Source organism: Acanthochromis polyacanthus, chromosome 15, assembly GCF_021347895.1.
Source record: "Acanthochromis polyacanthus isolate Apoly-LR-REF ecotype Palm Island chromosome 15, KAUST_Apoly_ChrSc, whole genome shotgun sequence".
Classification (NCBI taxonomy): Eukaryota; Metazoa; Chordata; class Actinopteri; family Pomacentridae; genus Acanthochromis; species Acanthochromis polyacanthus.
In genome coordinates this window covers 32,631,788-32,654,952 of record NC_067127.1, presented here as the reverse complement: position 1 = coordinate 32,654,952, position 23,165 = coordinate 32,631,788, and the positions used below count along the sequence as shown (strand labels likewise).

The 23,165-nt window shown below is 38.9% G+C and overlaps 1 protein-coding gene across 1 annotated transcript in view; it reads right to left on the bottom strand.

The window, feature by feature from the left end:
• LOC110957547 (protein kinase C epsilon type-like) overlaps positions 1-23,165 on the bottom strand; it is a 128,992-nt gene that overhangs the window by 50,614 nt on the left and 55,213 nt on the right. The window contains exons 3-10 of the mRNA XM_022203605.2: positions 15,353-15,521; positions 12,755-12,789; positions 12,553-12,641; positions 11,404-11,536; positions 10,273-10,415; positions 9,133-9,226; positions 7,830-8,107; positions 7,525-7,698 (exon numbers count right to left, since the gene is read on the bottom strand). Coding sequence (XP_022059297.1) covers positions 7,525-7,698; positions 7,830-8,107; positions 9,133-9,226; positions 10,273-10,415; positions 11,404-11,536; positions 12,553-12,641; positions 12,755-12,789; positions 15,353-15,521 — 1,115 coding nt within the window. The remainder of the gene's footprint in view (positions 1-7,524; positions 7,699-7,829; positions 8,108-9,132; positions 9,227-10,272; positions 10,416-11,403; positions 11,537-12,552; positions 12,642-12,754; positions 12,790-15,352; positions 15,522-23,165) is intronic.

Below are 23,165 nucleotides of genomic sequence, written 5' to 3'. Positions count from 1 at the left end.
GAGCAGGAGGGGTGAGGTCACACAACATATGGAATAACCATCACGTTGCTGATGAGCATCAAAGCTGTTACATAACAGCCACAAAGCCTTTGTTCGTCCAACAATCAGCTCCAGACCGCGTGTTTCTGTGTGAGTCCTCTAATGAATCCATCAGACGGGCTGACGTGGGTAAAAATAAAGACAGAATAACGCAGTAAATATGGACGATAGAAACCAAAAATCTATCTTTTCTGTCTCACTGTTTGTCTCCATCCAGTTCAACATGTTCTCGTGTTTGCTTTGGTGGAAAACAACAGGAATAAATAGAATGAACCGGAGACGCCGTCATTAGACTTCCAGAACATTCAGAGAAAATAAACAGAAGATGCATCTCACAGAATCACCTCCTTCCTGATACGTCCCACTCTCCCAATGCAGAGCAAAAACACGTTTTTTCCAACTAAATTCTCTAAATGTGCCCTCAGACCTTCAAGGTAATCAACAAAGTAGGCAAAAAAACCATCTTGATGACAGTTGATAAGCAGCTCTAACTAAGACTAGGCTAAATGTGACTCTTTCCTCTTTGTCTTCTACATATTTCTTTATTCTCACACATTTTCGAGATTATTGACTGCAGAGCACAAACTTGTGGCAACAAACCTCCTTTCAAGAGAACCATAAATAACTACTTCTCAAATTACTTTCACCACACAGTGTCAGGAGTGCTGCAAAACTGATCCAACGCAAGTCACGATTTTGGCAAATTAAATAAATATAGACGACTGTGATTTCCACATTTAAAATCACAGAAAACAGGCCACGTATTTAAGATCACTCAATCTCACATAAAAATGTCTTTTCAAAGCAATATTTCTAATCCTTAGAGACCAGAGACTTCTGTGTGCACAGCCACAGAGCTAGTTTCTCCAAGATCCTGCAAGTGACGCGTTCAGGGAACAACAGTAAATCGCAGATTCATTGATAAAACACTGAGCCTGGTTAATGAGAATAATTCTTTAAACATGAAGTTGAATATTGAGTGCGGTTTTAAAAATCATGGATCGTTATCTTTAAAAACTCTGTAGAATCATACTATTTATCACAGATGGAAACTGTAAAAAAACGGAAAGAATCGTCAGCTACTCGTCTGTGATGTGCTGTCCTGTTGGAAAAATTTGCCAAAACAAGCTTAAAATCATTCATTTCAATAAAAATCATTGTGTTCTATGTGTCTCACTTAAAGAATATATAAAAAACTAAAGATTCTGTGCCCATCTCTGATTTTGACAGTGCTTTTTTGAAACTTTTTTTGCAATGGCTTGTTATCTTTAAAAATCTGCAGAATTACAGTATTTATCATCCAAATAAACTGTAAAAACAGAAGGAATTGTCAGCTTTCTGACAGTCATTAAACTGGTTGTCATGTGCGTTTTCTTGAAAAAAATGAGCCAAAACTTTGATGATACTTCATCAAAAATCATAGTGTTCTGTGTGTCTCATTTAAAACAATCATCAAAAATAAATAATTTAAAGTAATTAGATTCTGTTAAAAAATAAAACTCTGTGCCTTCCCCTGATTTTGGCAAAAACAAACTGAGAATTTAGTTACAATGCCACTAAAATGTCACTTTCAGATGCTTCATTGAAACTCTAATCAATATTTTACACATTTAAATCAGCAGTGAGTGATCTTAAATACACAGCCTGTTTTCTGTGATTCTAAATGTGAATATCGCAGCTGAACATATTGACTTAATTAGCCAAAATCGTGAGTGTGACTCGTGTTTGATCAGTTTTGCAGCACTGCTGACACAATGTGGTGAAAGTAAAATGAAAACCAGTTATTTAAGGTTCTCTTGGAAGGCGGTTTGTTGCCATGAGTTGAGTTAAAAATCTAAAAATTGTGTGAGAATAAAGAAATATCTAGAAGACAGAGAGGAAAGAAAGGGCTAGCTGCAATTAGGAGCTCCTAGAAAGTTATGTAATGCAGATTTGTCAAGAAGCTTCTGTGATGAGCACCTAAATAATACCAAAGCCGTGAATTGTGGAAAAAATTGCAGATGGCTGTTGGTAGGGAGCGACGATTGTGTTGTTGTGTCTGAAACATTTTTACGTAATCGCTATGCTACACAGGACAATAAAGAGCTAACATGAATTCTCACTAACTTTGACTCAACAGGATATGAATTTCTGTTGCACAACTGTGTACACTACGGTTCAAAACTTTGACGTCACTTACAAATGTCCTTATTATCGAAAGAAAAGCATTTTTTAAAAATGAAGATGACATTAAATGAATCATAAATCCTGTCTAGACATAGTTAATGTGGTAAATGACTGTTCCAGCTGGAAACAGCTGATTTTTAATGGAATATCTCCATAGGGGTACAGAGGAACATTTCCAGCAACCATCACTCCTGTGTTCTAATGCTACATTGTGTTAGCTAATGGTGTTGAAAGGCTCATTGATGGTTAGAAAACCCTTGTGCAGTTATGTTAGCACAGGAATAAAAGTGTGAGTTCCCATGGAAAACATGGAACTGTCCAGGTGACCCCAAACTTCTGAACGGTAGTGGAAATATTTGACTGCTTTTCCCCCCAGTGCTGGTGAAACCTGTGGACACTTGAAACAAACATTAATTAATTTCAGAATTTTTTTGCATTTTTATTAAGTAAAAAGTTAAACATAATTTTGGTTTGGTCTTTTTCATCATTATTACTCTTGCTTCTAAGCATTATAAAAGTGTCTCTCTCCTCCCTCCGTGGTTGTTCTGTTTCCATAGAGATGCAGGTCTTCATATTGTGGTGAGAAAGGAGCCCACAGTGAGTAAAAATGAGTGCAAAAAACACCCAGAAACTGTTAAATATGCAACTTTAGTAGATCCAAATATGTTAAAACCTGTGTTAGCTAATGGTGTTGAAAGGCTCATTGAGGATTAGAAAACCCTTGTGCAGTTATGTTAGCACATGAATAAAAGTGTGTTTTTTCATGAAAAACATGAAATTGCCTGGGTGACCTCAAACTTTTGAAGGGTATTGTACATGTTAAAGAAAACAATGACTCCTGACTGGATGATCCCTGTCTTGTTTTAGAAACTGCAACCTTTCCAGCATGTAAACTGCTGTTTCTGTGGTAACTGCAGACCACCTCTGGACACCACTAATGATCCTTCACATGAAGACTGGGTCATCCAGCTGCTGACTGACAGAATGGGATGTTTTCTTCTCTGGCCTAGTTTGAGCTTCATGGAGAAATCCCTACAGAGGTCACAAAAAACACTGCTAACACTGGTAGCACTGTTAAAAACACAACATCACATGACAACCCAACACTCTTGACTCTTGGCTCACATCTTCAGCATGCTCAATGCACGTGCATCATGAACAGTCTCAGAATGTTCTGATCAAACTTCCCATTTGGAAGGGTTGAATGTATGAACCACTGGAGCAGCAAACGCACCTTTAGCAGCTACTCTTGACATAAAAAGAACAGAGAAAAGCTGTTTTAGTAACAGCTGAGTCACGTAATAAGGAAGATGGAAAATGACATCCTCCAACGCTAACAATGAATCAAAAATTTTCTTCCCTTTTGCATTCAATGCCCACATGTAGTACGTGCACGTGCCATGTCCTGTTAAAGCCTTTGCTTCTGGGTGCGAACTTTAAATCCTAAGATGTGGACTGGAGTATAAACTACCCAACAAACTCGCTGTATACATGCACCAGGCAGAACACTGTTTCTGCTCTGATGCAGCTGCCTTTACATCTCATGTTACCACTTTGAAGACTATTTTTATGAGTGAATGCTTTTGTTTTTGCATAAATAGCTTCCATCTTGGTCTTTGTCTTTAATTTACTGCCTCTCAGTGCAACCAGTAGAGCTGCATCTGTTCGCTCTCAACAAACTAAACTTCAAAGACGTCTTTGGTCGTTTTAAAACATTTTTTTTTTGTGCAGCTCTTGTTCTGTCGAGGTGATAAAAGTCAACACCTGTGCCGCCTTCTCAGCACCGTCAGGCTCAAGTTGTGGTGAAAAGGACTCGCTTTCCCTCAGCGAGTTGTCAAGCTAGAAAAAGCACACACCTGAGGGCATCACGAACACACACACTGTGCCCGCTATACGTTTCCCGACAGGAACGCTTATGTAACGTACGGTAGACAAAACATGCGGCCATCCGGAGGGACTCGCCTCTTCGCGGTGTGCCACCCACGGGTGCCCTTTGTGGGTCCGTCTGTCACAGTCCACTTACTCCATAGACGGACAAATAGGCTGAAAGTGGAGACGATGAAAGCAGTGGAAGAGGGAGCAGGAAAACCGAAGGGTTAAAGCACAGATCTGTCAGCGAGCTGATGATTCCTGAAGCTGCTTATCTCAAAAGGCTGGGTTTGGCTGCAGCTATCGATTCATTCATCTGTTCATTATTTTCTTGGTTAATTGATAATCGTATGAGTATAAAAATGGTGAGAAATATCGATCAGTGTTCCCAAAAGCCCCAGATAGCATCTTCAAAGCTCGAGGATGAATTTTAATTCCTATTTTTGTAGCTAATTTGTTCAGAAAAAAAATAATGTAAACATTTACAGCTCCACTAATAGTTTTATCTAATGAGGAAATCATGTGGCTTTATCGAAAGCTTCAGAACAGCTACGTAATGGCCTCTGCACGTTTGTCAACTGCTGTGTCAAAGATCTAGCCTAGACAACCCACGGCAACGAATTTAATTCTCTGCCAGGGTGGGTCTGGTTACCCTCCATAAGGCTCGAGGCTGGATGCTCCTAAAACTGGCCGGACCAATCACCATGAAGTGAAGAGTCAGAGGACGATTCTGACAGAAACAACCGGCGCACAATAAACAGTTATCTTTCGACTCGGCTTTGGCCACAGCCCTTAAAGATTTGAAGCTAAAATTCAACTTGAAAGATAAACAAAGGACGGCACTGAAGCGTTTCATTGAGAAGAAAGATGTATTTGGACTTATGCCGACGGGATATGGCAAATCCTTAATATACCAGTTGGCTCCGCTGGTTGGGAAGCTAATGGGACTTAGCCACAATCCGCCGGCGCTCTATTCGCCAGCCTATTCGTTGCGCTGATTGGTTGTATACCTACCCAATTGCTGCAGAGTGATTTGAAAGACAACCTTTTAGCCCACCTCCCTCCCTGTCGAGCGGTCCTAGACCCTTGTGCCTTCAGAACATGGGTCTAGTGCGGCTAGGCTATCAAAGATCAAGAATAAAGTCTAAATTCCTCTTTTCCAGTTAATGTGCTCAGAAAAATGAAAATATAAGTAACTTGGCCCAGAATTTTTACAGGGTGAGGAAGATCATGTGGCATCACTGAAAGCTCTGGAGCATCTACTCAATGGCCTCTGTAGCGACACACGTTTGTCGACCACTGCTTCAAATATCAAGAACAAAGGCTAAATTCCTGCTTTCAAGCTAATGTGCTCCGAAAAATGAAAATCAAAGCAATTTTGCCAGAAAATTCAGCAAGTTTTACAGGACTAGGAAGATCGCTGAAAGCTCCAGAACATCTACTTAATACATGCTGAAAGAAGAAATCAGAAAATATTTAGATTTAAGAAGCTGGAATCACAGAATTTAGACATATTTTCTGAAATAATTACTCAAACTGATCAACAGATTATCAAAATAGTTGTTGGTTACTGTAATACTTGACAACTAATTGATTATTTATTCATTTGTTGCAGCTCTACTAGTGTAAACTAAAGACAAACTACAGAAATATCTGTATAACAGCACAGCTACAATCATTTATTCAGCAGCTACAACACGTGGAAATGAAGGAGAACATAGAGAGAAGTGGTGAATGTGGTCTGAGAAGTGAATACAGAACAGTTCTCCTATTATTGTTCTCCATCATTACTGACCTCTACATAGAATGAAGAGTGGAAGTGCTTAGAAACAAACAGAGCTTGTTTAACCTTTAACATGTCTGAGTTTACGGCATCTTTAACCCAAAATACTGGCCTGAGAAAGAAACGTTTACGGGTCACTGAGGTTATGACCTCAGTGAGAACCTCAATGGAACACGGGCATTTCCTTCAGAATTTTTCAGATTTTAGGGGATATTTCAAGTCGGATTTCTTTGATTATCCATTCTCCAAAAAATAAAAAAAGACTTTGATCAACATGTACAATATTTCTCCTGTTGCAGATATGGGTTGTTCCAGAATTGGAGGACATTTTACATCCCACGCATCAAATTTCAAATAATCCAAGTCCAAAATACTAAAACATGCAGTTGTTGTGTACATGTACTTGTCCTGAGACCAAATATAAATTAACTAGGAGAAAAGAATGTTTGAAAATATTTTTAAAACACCAAATAAGTCTGGATATTATCCTAAAATGCCATTTTTCTCTTGTCTTGTCCAGCTGTCTTATCAGCTACACCGTAAATCACAGAATTTTGGGTTTTTATAGAATCTTGTTGATACAAATACGGCATATTTGGTAATATTTTAGAAAACGAGATGTGATTTTGATGAAATCACAACTTTAAGCTTAATTTGGTAGTTTGATACACAAACAACTCTATTCATGTAAAAGACGCAGCAGAGATACAACAGCTGACCATTTCTGGCTTTAAAACAGGGGTGTCAAACATGCGGCCTGCGGGCCAAAACCAGTCCACCAGAGGGTCCAGTCTGGCCCATGGGATGACTTTGTAAAGCGCAAAAATTGCAGAGAAGACATTAACTGCAAATTGTAAATTAGTAAAATTATAAATTTAAAATGATTTCTAAACCATGACAAGTTGGTTGATCATAAAGTAAAATGATCAACTAACTACTAGATTGCTCATTGTTCTTTTGTTGTTTTGTGTCTCATTTTGGAAATATTTTATCTTGTTTTTGTCTGATTTTTGTCGTTCGTCTCATGTTTTTGTTGTTTTGTGTTTCCTTTTGGTCTCAGTTGTGTTGTCTGTGTAGTTTTTTTGTTGTTTTGTTTTTTCACTTTTGTCATTTTTGGTCTTGTTTTTGTCTTTGTCCATTTTTTTGTGGCTTTGCAACTTTTTTTGTCTCTTTTTTGTTTTCTTTCATGTCCTTTGTCTTATTTTTGGTCATTTTGTGACTTTTGTTGTTTTGATCATTAAGTAAAAATACTACATCATTCAGTTCCAGATAGCTGTGACTAAATGTTCTGTGTCTTTGTAGAAACTCTGTGATCTGTAAGTTGTAATGTGTAAATGATAAACTGAGGCATAATGCTGTAGAAATTGAACTTATTTTTCATAAGGAAAAATCTTCTGCTCGTTGAAATATTACTTTTTTTCTCTAAAAAAAAAAAAAAAAAGCAATATTTCTAACCTCAGTTTTTTTAAAGTCTCTTCACAGCTTGAAATTCCTGGTAAATATAATTCTGTATGTGTTTATTTTAAGAGATAGACATTTATTCCCAGACTGGGGATGTTTTGTGTGTGTGACTCGTCAGCTTCTCAACTGGAAGCAACGGATTGGAGCTCAGTCTGATGCCGCCCCCTAGAGGTGTAAAATATGTCTGCATGTGTGTTTGTTCCTACTTTAGTCTGGAAGCAGCAGAAGAGCTGAGTCAGGTAGGGATGTCTCCTGGCCAGAGCGAGGATCCGTTTCTCGGTCAGGGTGCAGTCCACATCGTCGTCCTGCAGGATCACGTCTTTCTTCAGGACCTTGACCGCGTAAACCTCGTCGGTGCCTTTTAGCTCCGCCAGCATCACCTGGACACGAGACACACATCATAAGAAACAAGAAATATGAAGGCAGGGTGGACATTTTCCACTGATATATCATGGTCCCCTGTTTTTTCAACTCTCACATAAATCAAAAACCCAAGCTACATTGCACTCACCTTTCCAAAGCTTCCTTTCCCCAGAACTTTGATGAACAGGAAGTCGTGCAGGTTCATCCTCTTGATCTCTGGGATGCTCTGACCTTTCACCTCTCCGTTCGCCTGGCCTCCTTCGGCCTTCACGCCGACGCTCTTCCCATCGCCGCCACCGTCTCCTGCGTGGGTGTCGCTCGTTACCGTGGCGACAGATGAGGGGGAAGACAGCGGGTGTGTTTTGTGCTCCTCACCACGGTGGTCGAACGATAGAGCCTTCCGGATGTTCTCCAGCTCCTTCACGTCTACGCACAAACACAAAACGGATGAGCTGCAGTTTGCTTTGGTTTATTAGTTTAAATCAGGGATTCAAACTCGTTTCAGTTCAGGTTCCACATTCAGCCCAATTTGATCTACAGTAAAATCACAGCATAACAACCTAGAAATAACCACAACTCCAAATGTTTTAAGTGCAAAAAAGTACGTTCTGAAAATGTTCATATTTAAGGAATTATCTTTTTACAAAACAATAATATGAATAACATGAAATGTCTGAAGAAAAATAAGTTCAATTTCAGCAACATTATACCTCAGTTTATCATTTACACATTACAATTTCCAGATCAGTGTTTTTATAAAGACATTTAATCTGTTATTTAGTTTAGTATTTGGAACTGAATGATAGTGTTTTACTTTATGATCAAAACAACAGAAGTCAGACAAAAAAAGACAAAAAAACAAGACACAAAATTACAAAAAATGAGACAAACGACACAAAGCAAAGCAAAAAAGTTAGACAACAAAGTAACAAAATGACAAAATGAGACAAAAACTTACACAAATGACACAAACGAGACCAAAAATGACAAAAGCAAAAAAGCAAAACAACAAAAAGTAGACAAATATCACAAGCAAGAAAAAAAACGTAACGACACAAAACGAATGAAACAAAACACAAAATGACAAAAATCTAATAAAAAAAAACAAGTGAGACAAAAGCGAGACACAAAATGACAAAAATGAGAATCAAAATGACAGAAACATGAGACAAACAACAAAAGTCAGATATAAAACAACAAGACAACATATTACAAAAATGAGACGCAAAATGAGAAAAGAACAGTGAGCAGTCTACTATTTTACTTTATGATCAAAACAGCCTGGTGTCATGGTCTAGAAATTATTTCAAATTTATAGTTTTACAAATTTACAATTTGCAGTAAATTTCTTCTCTGTAATTTTTACACTCTCTGTGGACCCCCTGGTGGGCTGGTTTTAGACCACATGTTGGACACTCCTGGTTCAGAGTTTCAGAATAAAACTCGCCTACCCTGATCACACGGGGACGTCGGGGCTGACTTTGAGCGGTCGTCCTCCGTCTGAGGAATCCCTGATAACGGCTGAGGGTCCTGAGGCTGAGGAAGCTGTAAACACAGGTAATGTTTCAGACAGAAATGCTAAAATATAAACAGAAACTACAGACATCTGTTAACTTTAGTTCTCCTGGAAATATAACAAAAACTCTCTAAGTGAAGTCTTGGTAGGAAAAGTGCAATTGAAATGTGATTTAACTGGTTTAGTTTAATCCTCTGAACCCCAACTTTGGTGTTTTATTTCATTTTTAATCACTGTGGACTCATTTTTATTGCAACACAAAGTCCTAATCTCAGTGGAAACAGCAAAAATGTGAGTGGCAGTAGAGGGAATTAAAGACGATCTTTTGTAGAACAATGAAGTATAATGTCATAAATTTCTTTGGCTTTTGAGAGAAAACAAAAAAACCCACTGCATTTTGTGCAGCATGACACAGCTACAACATAATAAACCACAAAAAACAAAAGCAGAATTCCTTTGATTACTTATTTTTTAAAAATGTAAAAAATCTGAAACCAATATGCACAATTTTCAAATGATGACATGTTTACTATTTACATTAAAAAAAATCCATATTTGTCTGTGCAGTTCAGTCAAAAAGTCTCAAAATTCTTTAGTTAGTTGCAGTCGAGTCACTAATAGCTTCATGATTTCAACAAACAAAGCAGAATTTTATGTTTTTTACATAATCTAGTTTGTGGAAATGGTTTATTTTATTGTAATTTTTAAAATAAGACAGGTAGAATAAAATGATATTGACTAAATGTTGTGATTTTCAGCTGATATTTTGGTAATTTTTCACAGGAAATAGAACACTATAGATGAGTAGTTAACAGACCCTCAGAAAGTTGAAATCTTCCAAATATGTAATTTTTCCCTTGTCTTTCTATCATGAAGGGTGCAATTTTGGAGATTTTTGAAAAAAGATAACACCTTTCAAACCCACCGACATGTTTTGGACTTCAGAGGATTAAAATATTTTTTTTTTCTACTGTGGAAGAAAAACTCCACAAATATCACTTTTCCCAGAAAGTAAAGTTACATGAAGCCTCTTTACTTTCAAACTTTAGTGCAGATTAGTGGGAGCTTCTCAAACCTTTTTCCGTCTCTGGGCGCTGTTGGAGATCTTGTCCGGTGTGACTCCGAGGTCAGAGAGGACTTTAGCGATTCCTCGGGCGTCGACGCCGCAGTTCGGAGCTACGTTACTCTCACAGCGCCGGTGGACATTTACTTTACACACTGAGACATGAACGCAGAGGAAGAAATTCAAACAGGACACCAGAATGAGTTTATATGAATGCTGACTCCATTTCTTAAGGGGGCTAAGGTCAATAAACATCTGCCAAACCCTGATGTGCAGGGTCTACCATTCAGTGATGGCCAGTGCTCTGTTTGTTGCTGTGGTCTGTTGGGGAGAAGGCGACCGCACAGCAGACAAAAACACATTGAACAAGCTGATAAGGAAGGTTTAATGCTTTACCATCTATCTATCTGTCTGTCTATCTAGTGAATTCCTGGGATCGTTCTGCATGGAGTTTGTGTGGGTTTTCTCTGGGTTCTCTGACTTATTATTATCAGTTCATTTAAAAAGGGACCATGTACAATATTAAACACAAATGTTTCCACTGGATGTATTGCACCACAAGTAGCTTTAAACTCATTTCCATCTGCAGTCCCTCGGCAGGGTCACAATAAAAACATCACAACATTAAAATGTCACAAAAAAGTACATGTCACAGTGAAACAAAACATTATACACACACACACACTTAAAAGCACACATGTACACACACTCACACACAAATACCAATAAAAAAGACATTAATGGTTGCAGTTCTGAGTGTTCTTAAGCAGGTTTTTCAGTTTGTTTTTAAAATTGTCGATAGAAACACAGTTCTTAATGTCATCAGGCAGGGGGTTCCGCTGAGTTGTAGCTTTTACAAAAACAGCTGACTGTCCAAAGGTGGAGTGTCAAAAAGGTACTGAACAGTCAGTGGTGGAACATATACCGGTACGTGTAGATTTTTCTCTAAATTGTCTGTAGGTGTTAATGTGAGTGTGATTGTTTGTCTCTATGTGTATCCCTGTGATAGACTGCTGACCTGTCCATGGTGTCCCCTACCTTCACCCTAAGTCAGCTGGGATAGACTCCAGCTCCCCCTGTGACCCTAATGAGGATTAGGTGGTGTAAAGACGGAGAGATGGACGGATGGATGTGTGTCGGTACCTTTACACTGGAGTCCCTGTCGCAGCAGACCCCACAGCAGAGACCCACAGTGGTCACAGAAGGTGAGAACTTTGAAGTTGTGAATGCTGAACTTGTGCGGGACGTTGACGCTGAACCTCTGAGAGCCGACTTGCTGTAAGAAGAACCCAAGGACAGTCAGACAAACCTGGCTCTATGTGTTTTGGGCCTTTTATTGACAGGTGAGAGAGAAAGAGAATTACATGGAACAAAAATATGTCAGTCAAAAACAAACGGGGAACATTACAAGCACCTCAATTATAATTTCCTTTTTTTTTCCCCCTGCCAATTTACAACTATATGATTTCAGAAAAAAATGTTCAAGTTCTTTTCTTGCAAATTTGTGAGTTTTTTCTCATCAGTAACCCAGTTTAACCTCAGAAAAAATGCTTTTTTTCTGTAAATTTATGACACAAATTTTGGAAATTAGCTTTTTTTTTTGCCACAATGACCCTAATATGCTGCTGTAGACCTGACTGTAAAATGTTTCTCAGTATTTCAACTTGCAAACTGTAAAAACATACACCCCCATGCAAAAGTTTAGGGTCATCCACACAATTCCATGTTTTCCATGAAAACTCCCACTTTTATCCCTGTGCTAATATAACTGCTCAAGTGTTTTCTAATCATCAATGAGCCTTTCCACACCATTAGCTAACACAATGTAGCATTAGAACACAGGAGTGATGGTTGCTGGAAATGCTCCTCTGTACCCCTATGGAGATATTCCATTAAAAATCAGCCGTTTCCAGCTAGAATAGTCATTTAGCATATTAATGCGTGGCTGTGTGACTGTCTGTGTGTGTATGTCTGTGTGTTCATAGGAAGTATGATGTGGGGCAGGATTTGGGAGGGATGTGGGGCATTGTCTTTTTATTGTTTTTTATTGTTTCTTTTTAACTTGTTAAGCACTTTGTGTTACTTTTTGTGTGAAAAGTGCTATAGAAATAAACTTTGATTGATTGATTGATTGATTGATAATGTCTAGACTGGATTTATCATTCATTTAATGTCATCTTCATTGGAAAAAACTGTCTTTCATAAATAAGAACTATGTAAGTGACCCCAAACTTCTGAATCCGATGGAGTGTGTTCAGTCGAAGCCTTAAAACTGCAGCTGCAGGTCTGTACCTCCCCGACTGTGTCGTCCTGCTTCTTCATTCCGGCACATTTAGTGATAATCAGCTCATGGCAGCGTTTGTGGACCACACAGGTGCACACTGCAATAGGAACACACAGGAACATGACAGAGCATGGATGGAGGTGTAGAAGTGCAACAAGCATGAAAAGTATTGACATGTACTGCTTACAAGGAAGAAAAAACTCATCTTACCTTGACACTGGTAACCCTGCTTCCCTAAAACACCCCTACAGAGACAGAGAAACCAAACTTTACTCTTTTTGTGCAAGAAGTGATGAAGTGAAGACAAAAGGCAGCTAAAAGCCAGTTTTAGTTCAATCCTCTGTGTCTTTAATCTGATGTTCTTCAGTCCTATGAGCTCATTCTCGTGTACAACTATCAAACAACACCTGCCAACAAACCCACAAACCTGGCACATTTTGCACAAGAGATAACAGCTGGTCCACATAAAAGTTTTAACACTTCGTCGTATTTCTGCTGATTCACCAGAAACCCTGACCGCTGGGAGACTCGGACACTTTGTGATTGTGATTACACATCAAACGGAGCTGAAAGGCCTCACGGCTTCCATGTGAATGAACCTAAACGTAGGTTTGTCGGGACAGAAACAAACACAGCTGGCTCGGTTTGTTACCCTCCACTTCACAGCATCCACAAGAGAGCAGGTCAGAGGGAGAAACTGGGTTAAACGCATTTAAAAGCAGGAAAACAAACCTGGTTAGTGTAAAACCTGTGTTTACATGCAGCTGTTTGCTCAACTGAATACCACACCAGACATTCATTACCGGGAACCTGCTACAGATTTATCATGAAAGTTTTGATGTGTTGTTAAACCCTGTGAACCTTAAAACCTGCCGATGGGTTTGAAAGACATTTTGCCTGATATGGAATAGTCAGATTTTCAACTTTCTTATGGTCCTTTAACTACTTATCTGCATACAGTGAGAAAAAATGTGACCAAAGCAAAAACCGCTTGGTGCTGAGAGCATTAAGGAATCAGACGTCTGCAGAAAGCAAGTTAAGTGACAGCTAGGGAGAAAGTTTGGAAGTCTACTTTGAGTTTAGTGTTTTCCAAGAATTAAGTTTCTTCCTTTATGTGTTTTGGACTGTAGGCATAAATTTGCATAAATATCATGACATTTGTTTCATTCAATTGAATAAAAACAGCTTCATGAAACTAACAAAATGCTTTTGAATCACAATTTCAACATCATTTTCCATGATTTGCGGACCTTTGCAACTTGTGGTTCACAAACTATTTATGGGTCATTCCACAACTGGAGGACATTTTACGTCCCACTCATCAAATTTCAAATAATCCATGTATAAAAAAAACTAAAACATGCAGTTGTTGAGCACATTTACTTGCCCTGAGACCAAATCTTAAAAACTAGGAGAAAAGAATGTTTGAAATATTTTTGAAAATGCCAAATAAGTCTGGAGTTTCCCCTAAAATGCCATTTTTCTCTTGTCTCAACCAGATAATGACCAAATTAACTCAAATAAAACAGTTAAAATAAAATTTATATTTCCTTTTGTTGGTCTTATTTTTTCCATTGATGTCTCTGGTAACTGGGGAAACTATTTTTTTAATCAACATACCATCACTTTGTGACCTATTGACCTTTTATTGTGATCTATTGTCTTTTAATTGCAACTTATTGTCCCATGTTTTATTGTTTCACTGTTAAGTCTTCTTTGTGTACTTTTTGAATTGTGTTTTTATTGTGACTTACTGCTTTATGTATAACTGTTGTCTTTTTCTTTCTTTTGTCCTAGAGACTGCAGATATAAATTAGCATTGTTAATTTAATTTTTCATAGCATTGTTGCTATAATCCTGCATATTTAAACCCATTGCTATATAAATAGGCCTTCATTAATGTGTACTGTCCCTACCAAATAAATAAATAAATATTTTAAATAACGATTGTTATTCATGGGCCCCGTGTCCATAAACCTTTCAGCTGGTAGAGGAGGAAGAAAACAGTGAATCACATGAAATGCTGGAATTAACATCATCAAACAGTTTTCCTAAAGAATGGATAGAGCAAATCTGTGTCCTCTCTTCTATTTTTCATATTTTCATTATGGTGTCAGCCTTGATTGAATGTCTTACTCTACTTTATGTTATCAGGACAAGATAAAAGCTTTTTACTGTTTTCCATCAGTCAGTTTGTCCTCTTGGTCAGCAGTAACAGCTAGCTAAATATCTAGCTTCTACTGCTGAGAAAAAGATCACATTAGCATGGATTAGCAACCCTGTTACTGTGATTAGAGTATGGTTAGCAACAACACATAAAACATGGAATAAAACCAATGATGTGTAAGTTGAGCCAGCCAAGGTTTTGATAGTTTATTACCTATTATTGATGGATATGGAGCAGAAAATTGTAAAGGAGAAGGTTTATTTTTCAAAAATGTGAAGACAAAATGTCCTCCAATTCTGGAATGACCCTTATGTAGAAGTAATAAACTTTTAATATTTGACCAACTGCATTTTAATGAGCATCTATTAGCATTAATTAACTTCATGGATTTAGCTGCTGTGGTTAAACTTTGGTTTTATGCTTCATGAAAAAGACAGTCCAACTGAAGGAGGGGATTTGTCAAATTAGGAGCAGAAAGATGATGTTTAAAGGTCCGAATACCACTAACATAACACTTATAAAGCATCAACATTACAATTAATCACCACCTCATATCCATGATCATAACAGCCCTGTTTCAGCGTGCTTGTATGTATACATGCGCTGACTGTTGTGTAGATGTGACGCTGTGTGTTTCCCACCAGATGAAGTCCCTGCAGTGGGAGCAGTAGGTCGGCTGTCTCAGGTATGTGGCCATGAACTTGTGTCCGTTGACCTGGTGGACCCTCCGACGGACGGCGCCCTGACGCTTCCTGGGACGCATCCGCTGCCGAAACACCCGCTCTTCATTGTCGGTGGAGCCTGCAGCCGCTGTACAAACACACACAAGCAAAACACACAAAAACTATTAAACAAAGTCATACGCATTAAGCACACAGCAGGACAGGAAAGTGTAAAGATTGTAGCAAATGTTTCTAAAGCATCTGTTCAGTAACAGAGTTCCAAAACAGCATGAACCCTTTAAGACCTACCATTATACAAATCTGTCAGGACACATTCTTACATTTTTACATAGTGTAGTGCATTTTTTGAATATTTTTATTTATTTTGTATCAATATAACCCTTATATGGCAAGTTTTAATATTATGTATTTATTTATGTCTTAACTACTGCAATAAGTTCCTTAAAAGTGCAATAAACCTAAAAAAAAGAAAATTGTTTTAGCTTTTCCACATAGATTTCAAAATACAGAAATTGCATAGCTGTATCCCTCAAATTTGTAAAAAAAAAAAAAAAAAAAAAAGTTGCACAATATCCCATGGGTTCATTTATAAAGACTTTTATGTGTGCTTTATTGTGTATTTTTATAAATCTATCACTACTACGAAAAAGCGCTCTGAGACATGGTGAATGTGTTAAATGTTAGTCTAACTCCTCAGATTTTATATGCAAAAAGAATGTTTGATCCGTCTTATCTGGTTTCAAATCTACCATCAATCAAAAATTCATATGCAATTGTAGCACCCACGCTACACTGGGCTCTATAGGGGTAAAATACTGATATTTATTCTTTAAAATGCACAGGGGTCCAGGCTTTGTAGTTAGTTTCAGGATTTGCTGAGAATTAAATTCTGCACCAACAGCTAGCAGCCACTAGATGGCGTCGACACAGTGCAGCTAACGGTAAAGTGTTTGTGTCTTCAGTGACAAATGAACCACACTGGTCTCTTCTTTTTTCCTCACAGTGAGTCCTGGTGTCTGCCTTTGTCTCCTCTGTCCTGCTTTGTCTCTCTTTGTTTAATTACTGGAGTGTTTCCCAGCGGAGCAGCAGAGGTTTTAATTACTGTCCGACCCTCTGTTAATTACACAAACACTACCTGAACTGAACAAGAGGCAGAGAGGGTTCACTGTACTGTAATGTAAAGAAAGAAATACAGTGAGAACGAGAGACAGTCTATGTGCATGTTGTAGTATAAATAGCAGAAAATTATCCGAGAAAGAGTTTACTTCAAAATGCTGAGTCAGATGGTTCATTTTGATGCTTTAATGAGCGGTCGGACACCTGCATCGTCTCTCTTTGCGTAGTTTGACTCAACAGATGCAGATTTTAGGTATCAGTCTGCCATTTCTGCAGCATTTTTCACAACGCTTTCACCTCCCCTTCTGCCATCTTGTGTGTTCATGTTTTCAACATCTGCTTTGCAACAGGAAACAACAACAACAACAACTTCCTGAAAATGGCAAATTCTGAGGAAAATTTTGATCATAGAAAAAACTGTATGGGCAAGAACGAAAACAATGCACATCTCCCTGAATGCAAATGTTCCATGCAAGAAAGTTCTTTATCTTTTTTTTTGCAGGGACACTGTCTCTGCATCCTGTGTTTAGCTCCGTCCATGTCGATTGTGATTGGTTTAGAGCAATACAAACAATCCTGAGCCATTTACTCTTTCCAGCAGAATGATGATAAAGTTCAGCCAGACCATCTTCTAGCTTTGACACAACAAAAAAGAAAAAAGTCACAATTATTTCAGAGCCAGATAATGTAAAAACTGACAACTGCTGAACTATTTATCTGTGATGCTCTGGTTTGAGATGGCGAAATTCCATCAAAAACACTTCATTCTACATGTCTCATAAAAAAAAAAAAACACACAAAAACACGTTTCCTCTAACCAGATTCTACAAAAATATAACCGAGAAGCCACAAATGACTGAGATCAACATGAGAACATTTCAGCTGAACTGCAGGAAATTCCATAAAAAACATCCAAGAAACTTGTGATATTAGAAATTTGTTTTATTGCACAAAAAACATTTTGGAGCTGTTCTTTTTTTTTTTTTTTACTTCTATCCATGACTATGCTGTTTCAATAGAGGCGCATTTTTACATTGAGTTAAAAGCGGCCATCACTACTTTTAACGTCCTGTGATCTCTCAGAATTTGTCCTTATATAACCCCAGTCTTCTTGAACTAAACTAACACGCTACGTCTCGTAGACCCATGCCCTAAAGCCAACAGGAAGTCTGCCCTTTTGAATTAAATGCCAGCTTTTTGGTGTTTTTGTTCATTTTCAGTGGTTAACTCTTCACAAGGGTAACTCCAAAAGACCTCAGATTTGTAGAGTATATATGACACGCCTTAAGGATGAAAACTTGGCAAAATGGTACTCATCAGTCAAAGGACGCGGCTATAGTGGTCCAGTCACCTTTGATGCTTCATCATGAAACAAGAAGTGCTGTTTAAATCTCCAGTACGTGCTGCAATCTGCTTCAAACTTTACATGAATGATCAGTCCTGTCCTTTTGACATGCATAATATAATATCCACTCACAGTGATAGTGCCACCTGCTGGAGACCAAATGACATTTTGTACACTTTGATGTACTATTGTTAGTTGGTTGCCCATATTCATGTTCATTATTCTTTCATCCTCTTTACACTGGCTTCCAGTTATTTTCTGTCTCTTTATATTCAACCTTGACACGCTGGTTCTTGGTATGTTTTATCCTCTTTCTATTGGCTAACAGTATGTTTCTGCCTATTTTAACTGACCGGATGTTTTACTCTTGTTATACTCCAAGTACGTTTCCGCCTCTGTACGCTGGCTTCAATATGTATTTAGTTTGACATTCAGCATATTTTGCAGGCAGCTTTAATTATCCCATCACTGAGGACATTTAGAGAAAAAGCAATACACTTATCAAATTTAATGGATTTGTATTTGAAATATGGCCGACCGTGACTGGGCATCAGGTGCAAAAAGCATTAAGAGATCTCAGTTTCATCAACATCTGTGGCACAAGGACACCAAACACCATCTGTCTTTAAATTCAGGCTTCAACGTCTCACATCCTGCAAGAACACTTCAGTCAAAAAATGCAGTCTAACGGACAGACTAGTTTCACCACATTCTCCTAAAAAGACAAACTCTCAGCACAGCGATGCCTCAAGCAACACCAACCAGAATAAAGTTACATTTTTAGCTGCATCACTCCCTCAGCCTCAAGGACTCATTGTACATTCCTTCCTCCCTGTCATGTTCTGCCTGTCCTCAGTCTTACTCTTTCAGTCCCTTTGCCATACGCCATCACCATCGCCTAGCAACTGACGGCTGCTGCCTAGCAACCGTGTTAGACTTAGCGTCTTATAATGGGGAGGGTTCGGGGACGGGGGGGTATCTGAGATAGACGGAGGGCTCCTGTCTGATGTCCTCATTTCAACTCCAAAATCTGAAGATGTAAAAAACTCGGCATCCACACTCTAGCAACAGTGACATCACAAGCAAGGCACACCTTTACCTGTACTGACACACATCACCACAAAACAGGACATCAAGGTTTAGTATCTTACCACTTCTCAGCAAATCAATGAAACTCTTACATGTCACCATTAAAGTGTATCCGCTCAGTATGTTGAATACAATGGTTCATTTCGCTCTAAACAGGCTGTTTCAGAGTCTGTGGCTTTACATGTAGCTGAGATGCTGCAGTCCCCGCCCCATTCAGGAAGAAGACTCTCTCTGTGACTGTGATTGGCAGCGTGAAACTAAACAGTTGACTGCCCAGCAACCAACATACATGACTGGTGGTACGTGTCCACAGGATCTGTTTTCCTCGCATGGAAACGCGCTGCATCTAAAAATGACAGCACTTGAGCGGACCAACGTGGCTGCTCGGTCATAAACATTCTCTTTTATTAAGAAAACATTTCAACGAAAAGTATTTCTGAAAGCACTTGAGGTGAGAAATAAGTAGCTGGATCTGTAATCATTTTAGTTTAACGACGACGAGTTTAGACATTTGACGAAAGCTTTGCGATGGATCAGACCTCTGCTCACAGCACTGAATTTGCATAAGTAGAAGGCAAGTCTACGATGGATAGATAGATGGATAGATAGATTAAACCTTTATTAATCCCACAGCGGGGAAACTTACATTGTACAGCAGCAAATAGAACACTTATTTACAGCAGATTTTTATGTAATTGTACAGCATCAGTATTTACATCTTTTATTGCACAGTTTGTAAATGGGTGAACGGAAACTACTGGGAGCAGGCTTGATTGTAAAGTCTGACTGCAGCAGGAAGGAAGGACCTGCGGCATCTCTCCTTTAGACTCCGCGAGTGAAGCAGTCTGTCACTGAAGGAGCTGCCCAGTGATCTTACTGTTTCCTGCAGGGGGTGGGAGGTGTCCTCCATGATAGACAACAGCTTTGTCATCATCCTCCTGTCTCCCACCACCTCCACAGGATCAAGGGGGCAGCCCAGGACAGAACTGGCTTTATGCAAATGGGCTGCGGGCTGCTCCAGGGAGACGCACTGGAGCGTTTCACATAGATAATGAATGGGATGCATGATATTGACGGATCCTGTGGACACGTACCTTGAGTGTTCGAGACCAAGACTTTCTCCTAACTTTTCTCCCTGAGTTGTCATTTGACATAGAAATATCATAAAATCCCCTTAACTGGTGAGTTTGTCAATCCACTTTGCAGCTACAAAATCAGTGTTTTAAGGGTCCAGGCGGGTAGTTTACAAATGGCTCTAAAATGAGGGCTGGTTGGCATGTTGTATTGATGTGTTAGGCTGGGGATATCTCGATTCATTTGTGTTTGTGCCCTCATCAGATTGGAATTATTTAGTATTTAGTATCTGCCAATATCTGATACCATTGTCCTTGAGATTAAACACTTCAAGTACTGTAGATCAGCTGTAGTACCTATTTGTGCCAGCAGGTGGAGCCTCTTATTTTAGCGACCAGAAGAGGCAGGCAGTTACAGAGAGTATTGTGGGGGTTTAGCTAGTAAAGGGGCACCATGACATCGTCTCCTGTGATGCTTAACAACCTTAATGACACACACGAGTTAACTCAAGCAGGGATCAACTAGAAAAACATCGCTATATACCGATAGCATATAAAATAGCTGATTTTATGGCCTACATCTTATGTCTGGGGATTAAAACAACAATATCAGCACAGGACCAATGACTAGTGTGGTCTATTTGTATTACAAACATAGAAACCTGTCATTGGTAGCTTCTGTTAGCTTTCTCCTCTCCTTCCACTATTTACTCCACTATAGGAATAGACCTCTAAGCTAGCAAAAAAATCACATTGAAAATTTAAAGTTTTGACAAGGTTATGGAGCATGTTTTTCCCTCTATAGCAGAATAGTACTGAGGCAGCCAGATCATTATGTTCTACAGAATGGGCTTTCCAAGACTAGAATCAGCGTAAATATCCATAGTGTGTGAAAGCTGTATGAAAAACGTAAGGCACTAGTCTAAACAGAGCTGCTGCAAGTAAAAGGAACAAACTTGTTGTCCTGCTAGACCATAGCGCCCCGATATAAGTGTTACCATCCACTTTATTCATGAAGATTTTCAACTGAAACTGTGTGCAAACAGCATTTCTTTTAACCCTTAGATGCATAAAAATGGCCTCACCGGGTCGTTTTATCTTTGTAATGAAAAGTTTTTAATCACTTCATATCTCAGCTATTCCTCAATGGGTTTTTGATATGATTTCATTTCAATTTTTAAGTTACCTTTTATACTTTTAAAGATATTGTAATATTTGTATTACTACCCCAAGCTCTTTGTCACTGATAATATCATACAAGAGGTGATGCAAACTTGGAGGGACGGAGAGCAGCAAAAGCTGGAGGAAAATAGTGAAAAAACGTCAAGGAAATGGAGGTTGACATTCTTCTATTGCTGGTCTGTGTAATATTCATTTTTGGCTATTATGAAAATGTTCAAAATCTGTTATGAAGTGAAAAATAAACAGATTCCAGACATGAAATCATTCTTGTACGGACAAAAATACAAACAACACAAATTATTATTCTTTACCAAAATGGTATATAAAACAATCATAAAGTAAAATTCTAGACTGATCACTGTTCTTTTGTCATTTTGAGTCTCATTTTTGTAAAATTTTGTCCTGTATTTGTTGGTTTTTGTCTGACTTTTCTCATTTGTTTCATGTTTTTGTCATTTTATTTCTGGTTTTTGTCATTCTGTTTCTTGCTTTTGTCATTTTTGGCCTTGTTTGTCTCATTTGTGTAATTTTTTGTCTCTTTTCCATTTTGTTGTTGCTTTTTAACTCTTTTCGTCTAATTTTTTTTCTCTTTCTTGTGTTGTTTTGTGTCGTTGGTTATTATGCTGTTATTTTACAGGTCCGGTAGCCTAGCCGCGCTAGACAACCCACGGCAACAAATTTAATTCTCTGCCAGGGTGGGTCTAGTTACCCTCGGTAAGCCTCGAGGCTGGATGCTCCTAAAACTGGCCGACGAATCACCATGAAGTGTAGAGTCAGAAGGCGGGCATAAATAAATGACGACAGAGGCACGACGATTCTGACAGAAACAACCGGAAACAACTAGCCTAGCCGCGCTAGACAACCCACGGCAACGAATTTAATTCTCTGCCAGGGTCGACAACAAAAATGACAACAGTCATTGAGCTCCATTAGCACCAACTCTGAATAATCTTTCTGTTAACATGTCTGTAATATACTTGAGCTTCACCCATTGACTGTATAAATAAGGCTTCACCGAACTACCGCATCCTCTGATTTCCGGCGCTCTAGGAACTACGTCAGCCTATTCGTTGCGCTGATTGGTTGTATACCTACCCAACTGCTGCAGAGTGATTTGAAAGACAACCTTTTAGCCCGCCTCCCTCCCTGTTGAGAGTTCCTAGACCCTTGTGTCTTCAGACCTGGGTCTAGTGCGGCTAGGCTACAGGTCCGGCCCACTTGAGATCAAACTGGGCTCATATTGTGGTCCCTGAACTAAAATGACTTTGACGCCCCTACTGTATAACAACAGACAAAGTGGTGAACATGTGGACCACGCTGACCAGGCTGTATTAACGAGGCAGTTTTTTTCCATATTGTAACATAGAGTATACTGCAGAAAAACTAAGTATCACCAAGTCACTTTCTTTCCAATAACGTGCCGCCCTACTATAAATATTTCTGCTGCTTTTAGCGACAGGCAGCAGCTTATCATCCAGACCTGTAACAGTGGGGCTTTGTGTGGTTGCGGGTGTGCACTTACTTGTGTGTATTAAAGCTAATAGGTTGATTGCAGCTCTCCAGGCCTGACAGTTCAGCCATGTGTTCGCTGCTACGCAAACACATTTAAGTAATGGCTGCAATTTCAGTGGATCACACAACACAAACATGTAGTGTGTCACTGCAGACAGAAAAAAAGCAACAAAGAAACATTTATGAATCAATTTATAGAAGAGAGGAAAAAGTAAATCTCCAGCAGTAAGTCCTAATGAGAGAGCTCTCTGCTGCTGTGTTCTCATCTCTCTCTCTCTTTCTCACTTTCAATGATGTAACCGGTCCATTAGTGAACACTCCACTTTACTAATCAATTTATCACCCACCACGCTGCCCTCCCCTGACCTCTGGATAACTCCCTCCCCGCCTACCTCTGTTTCCACTCCGTCACGTCGCTCCAACATATAATCTGCTGCTCGCACACACACTGATG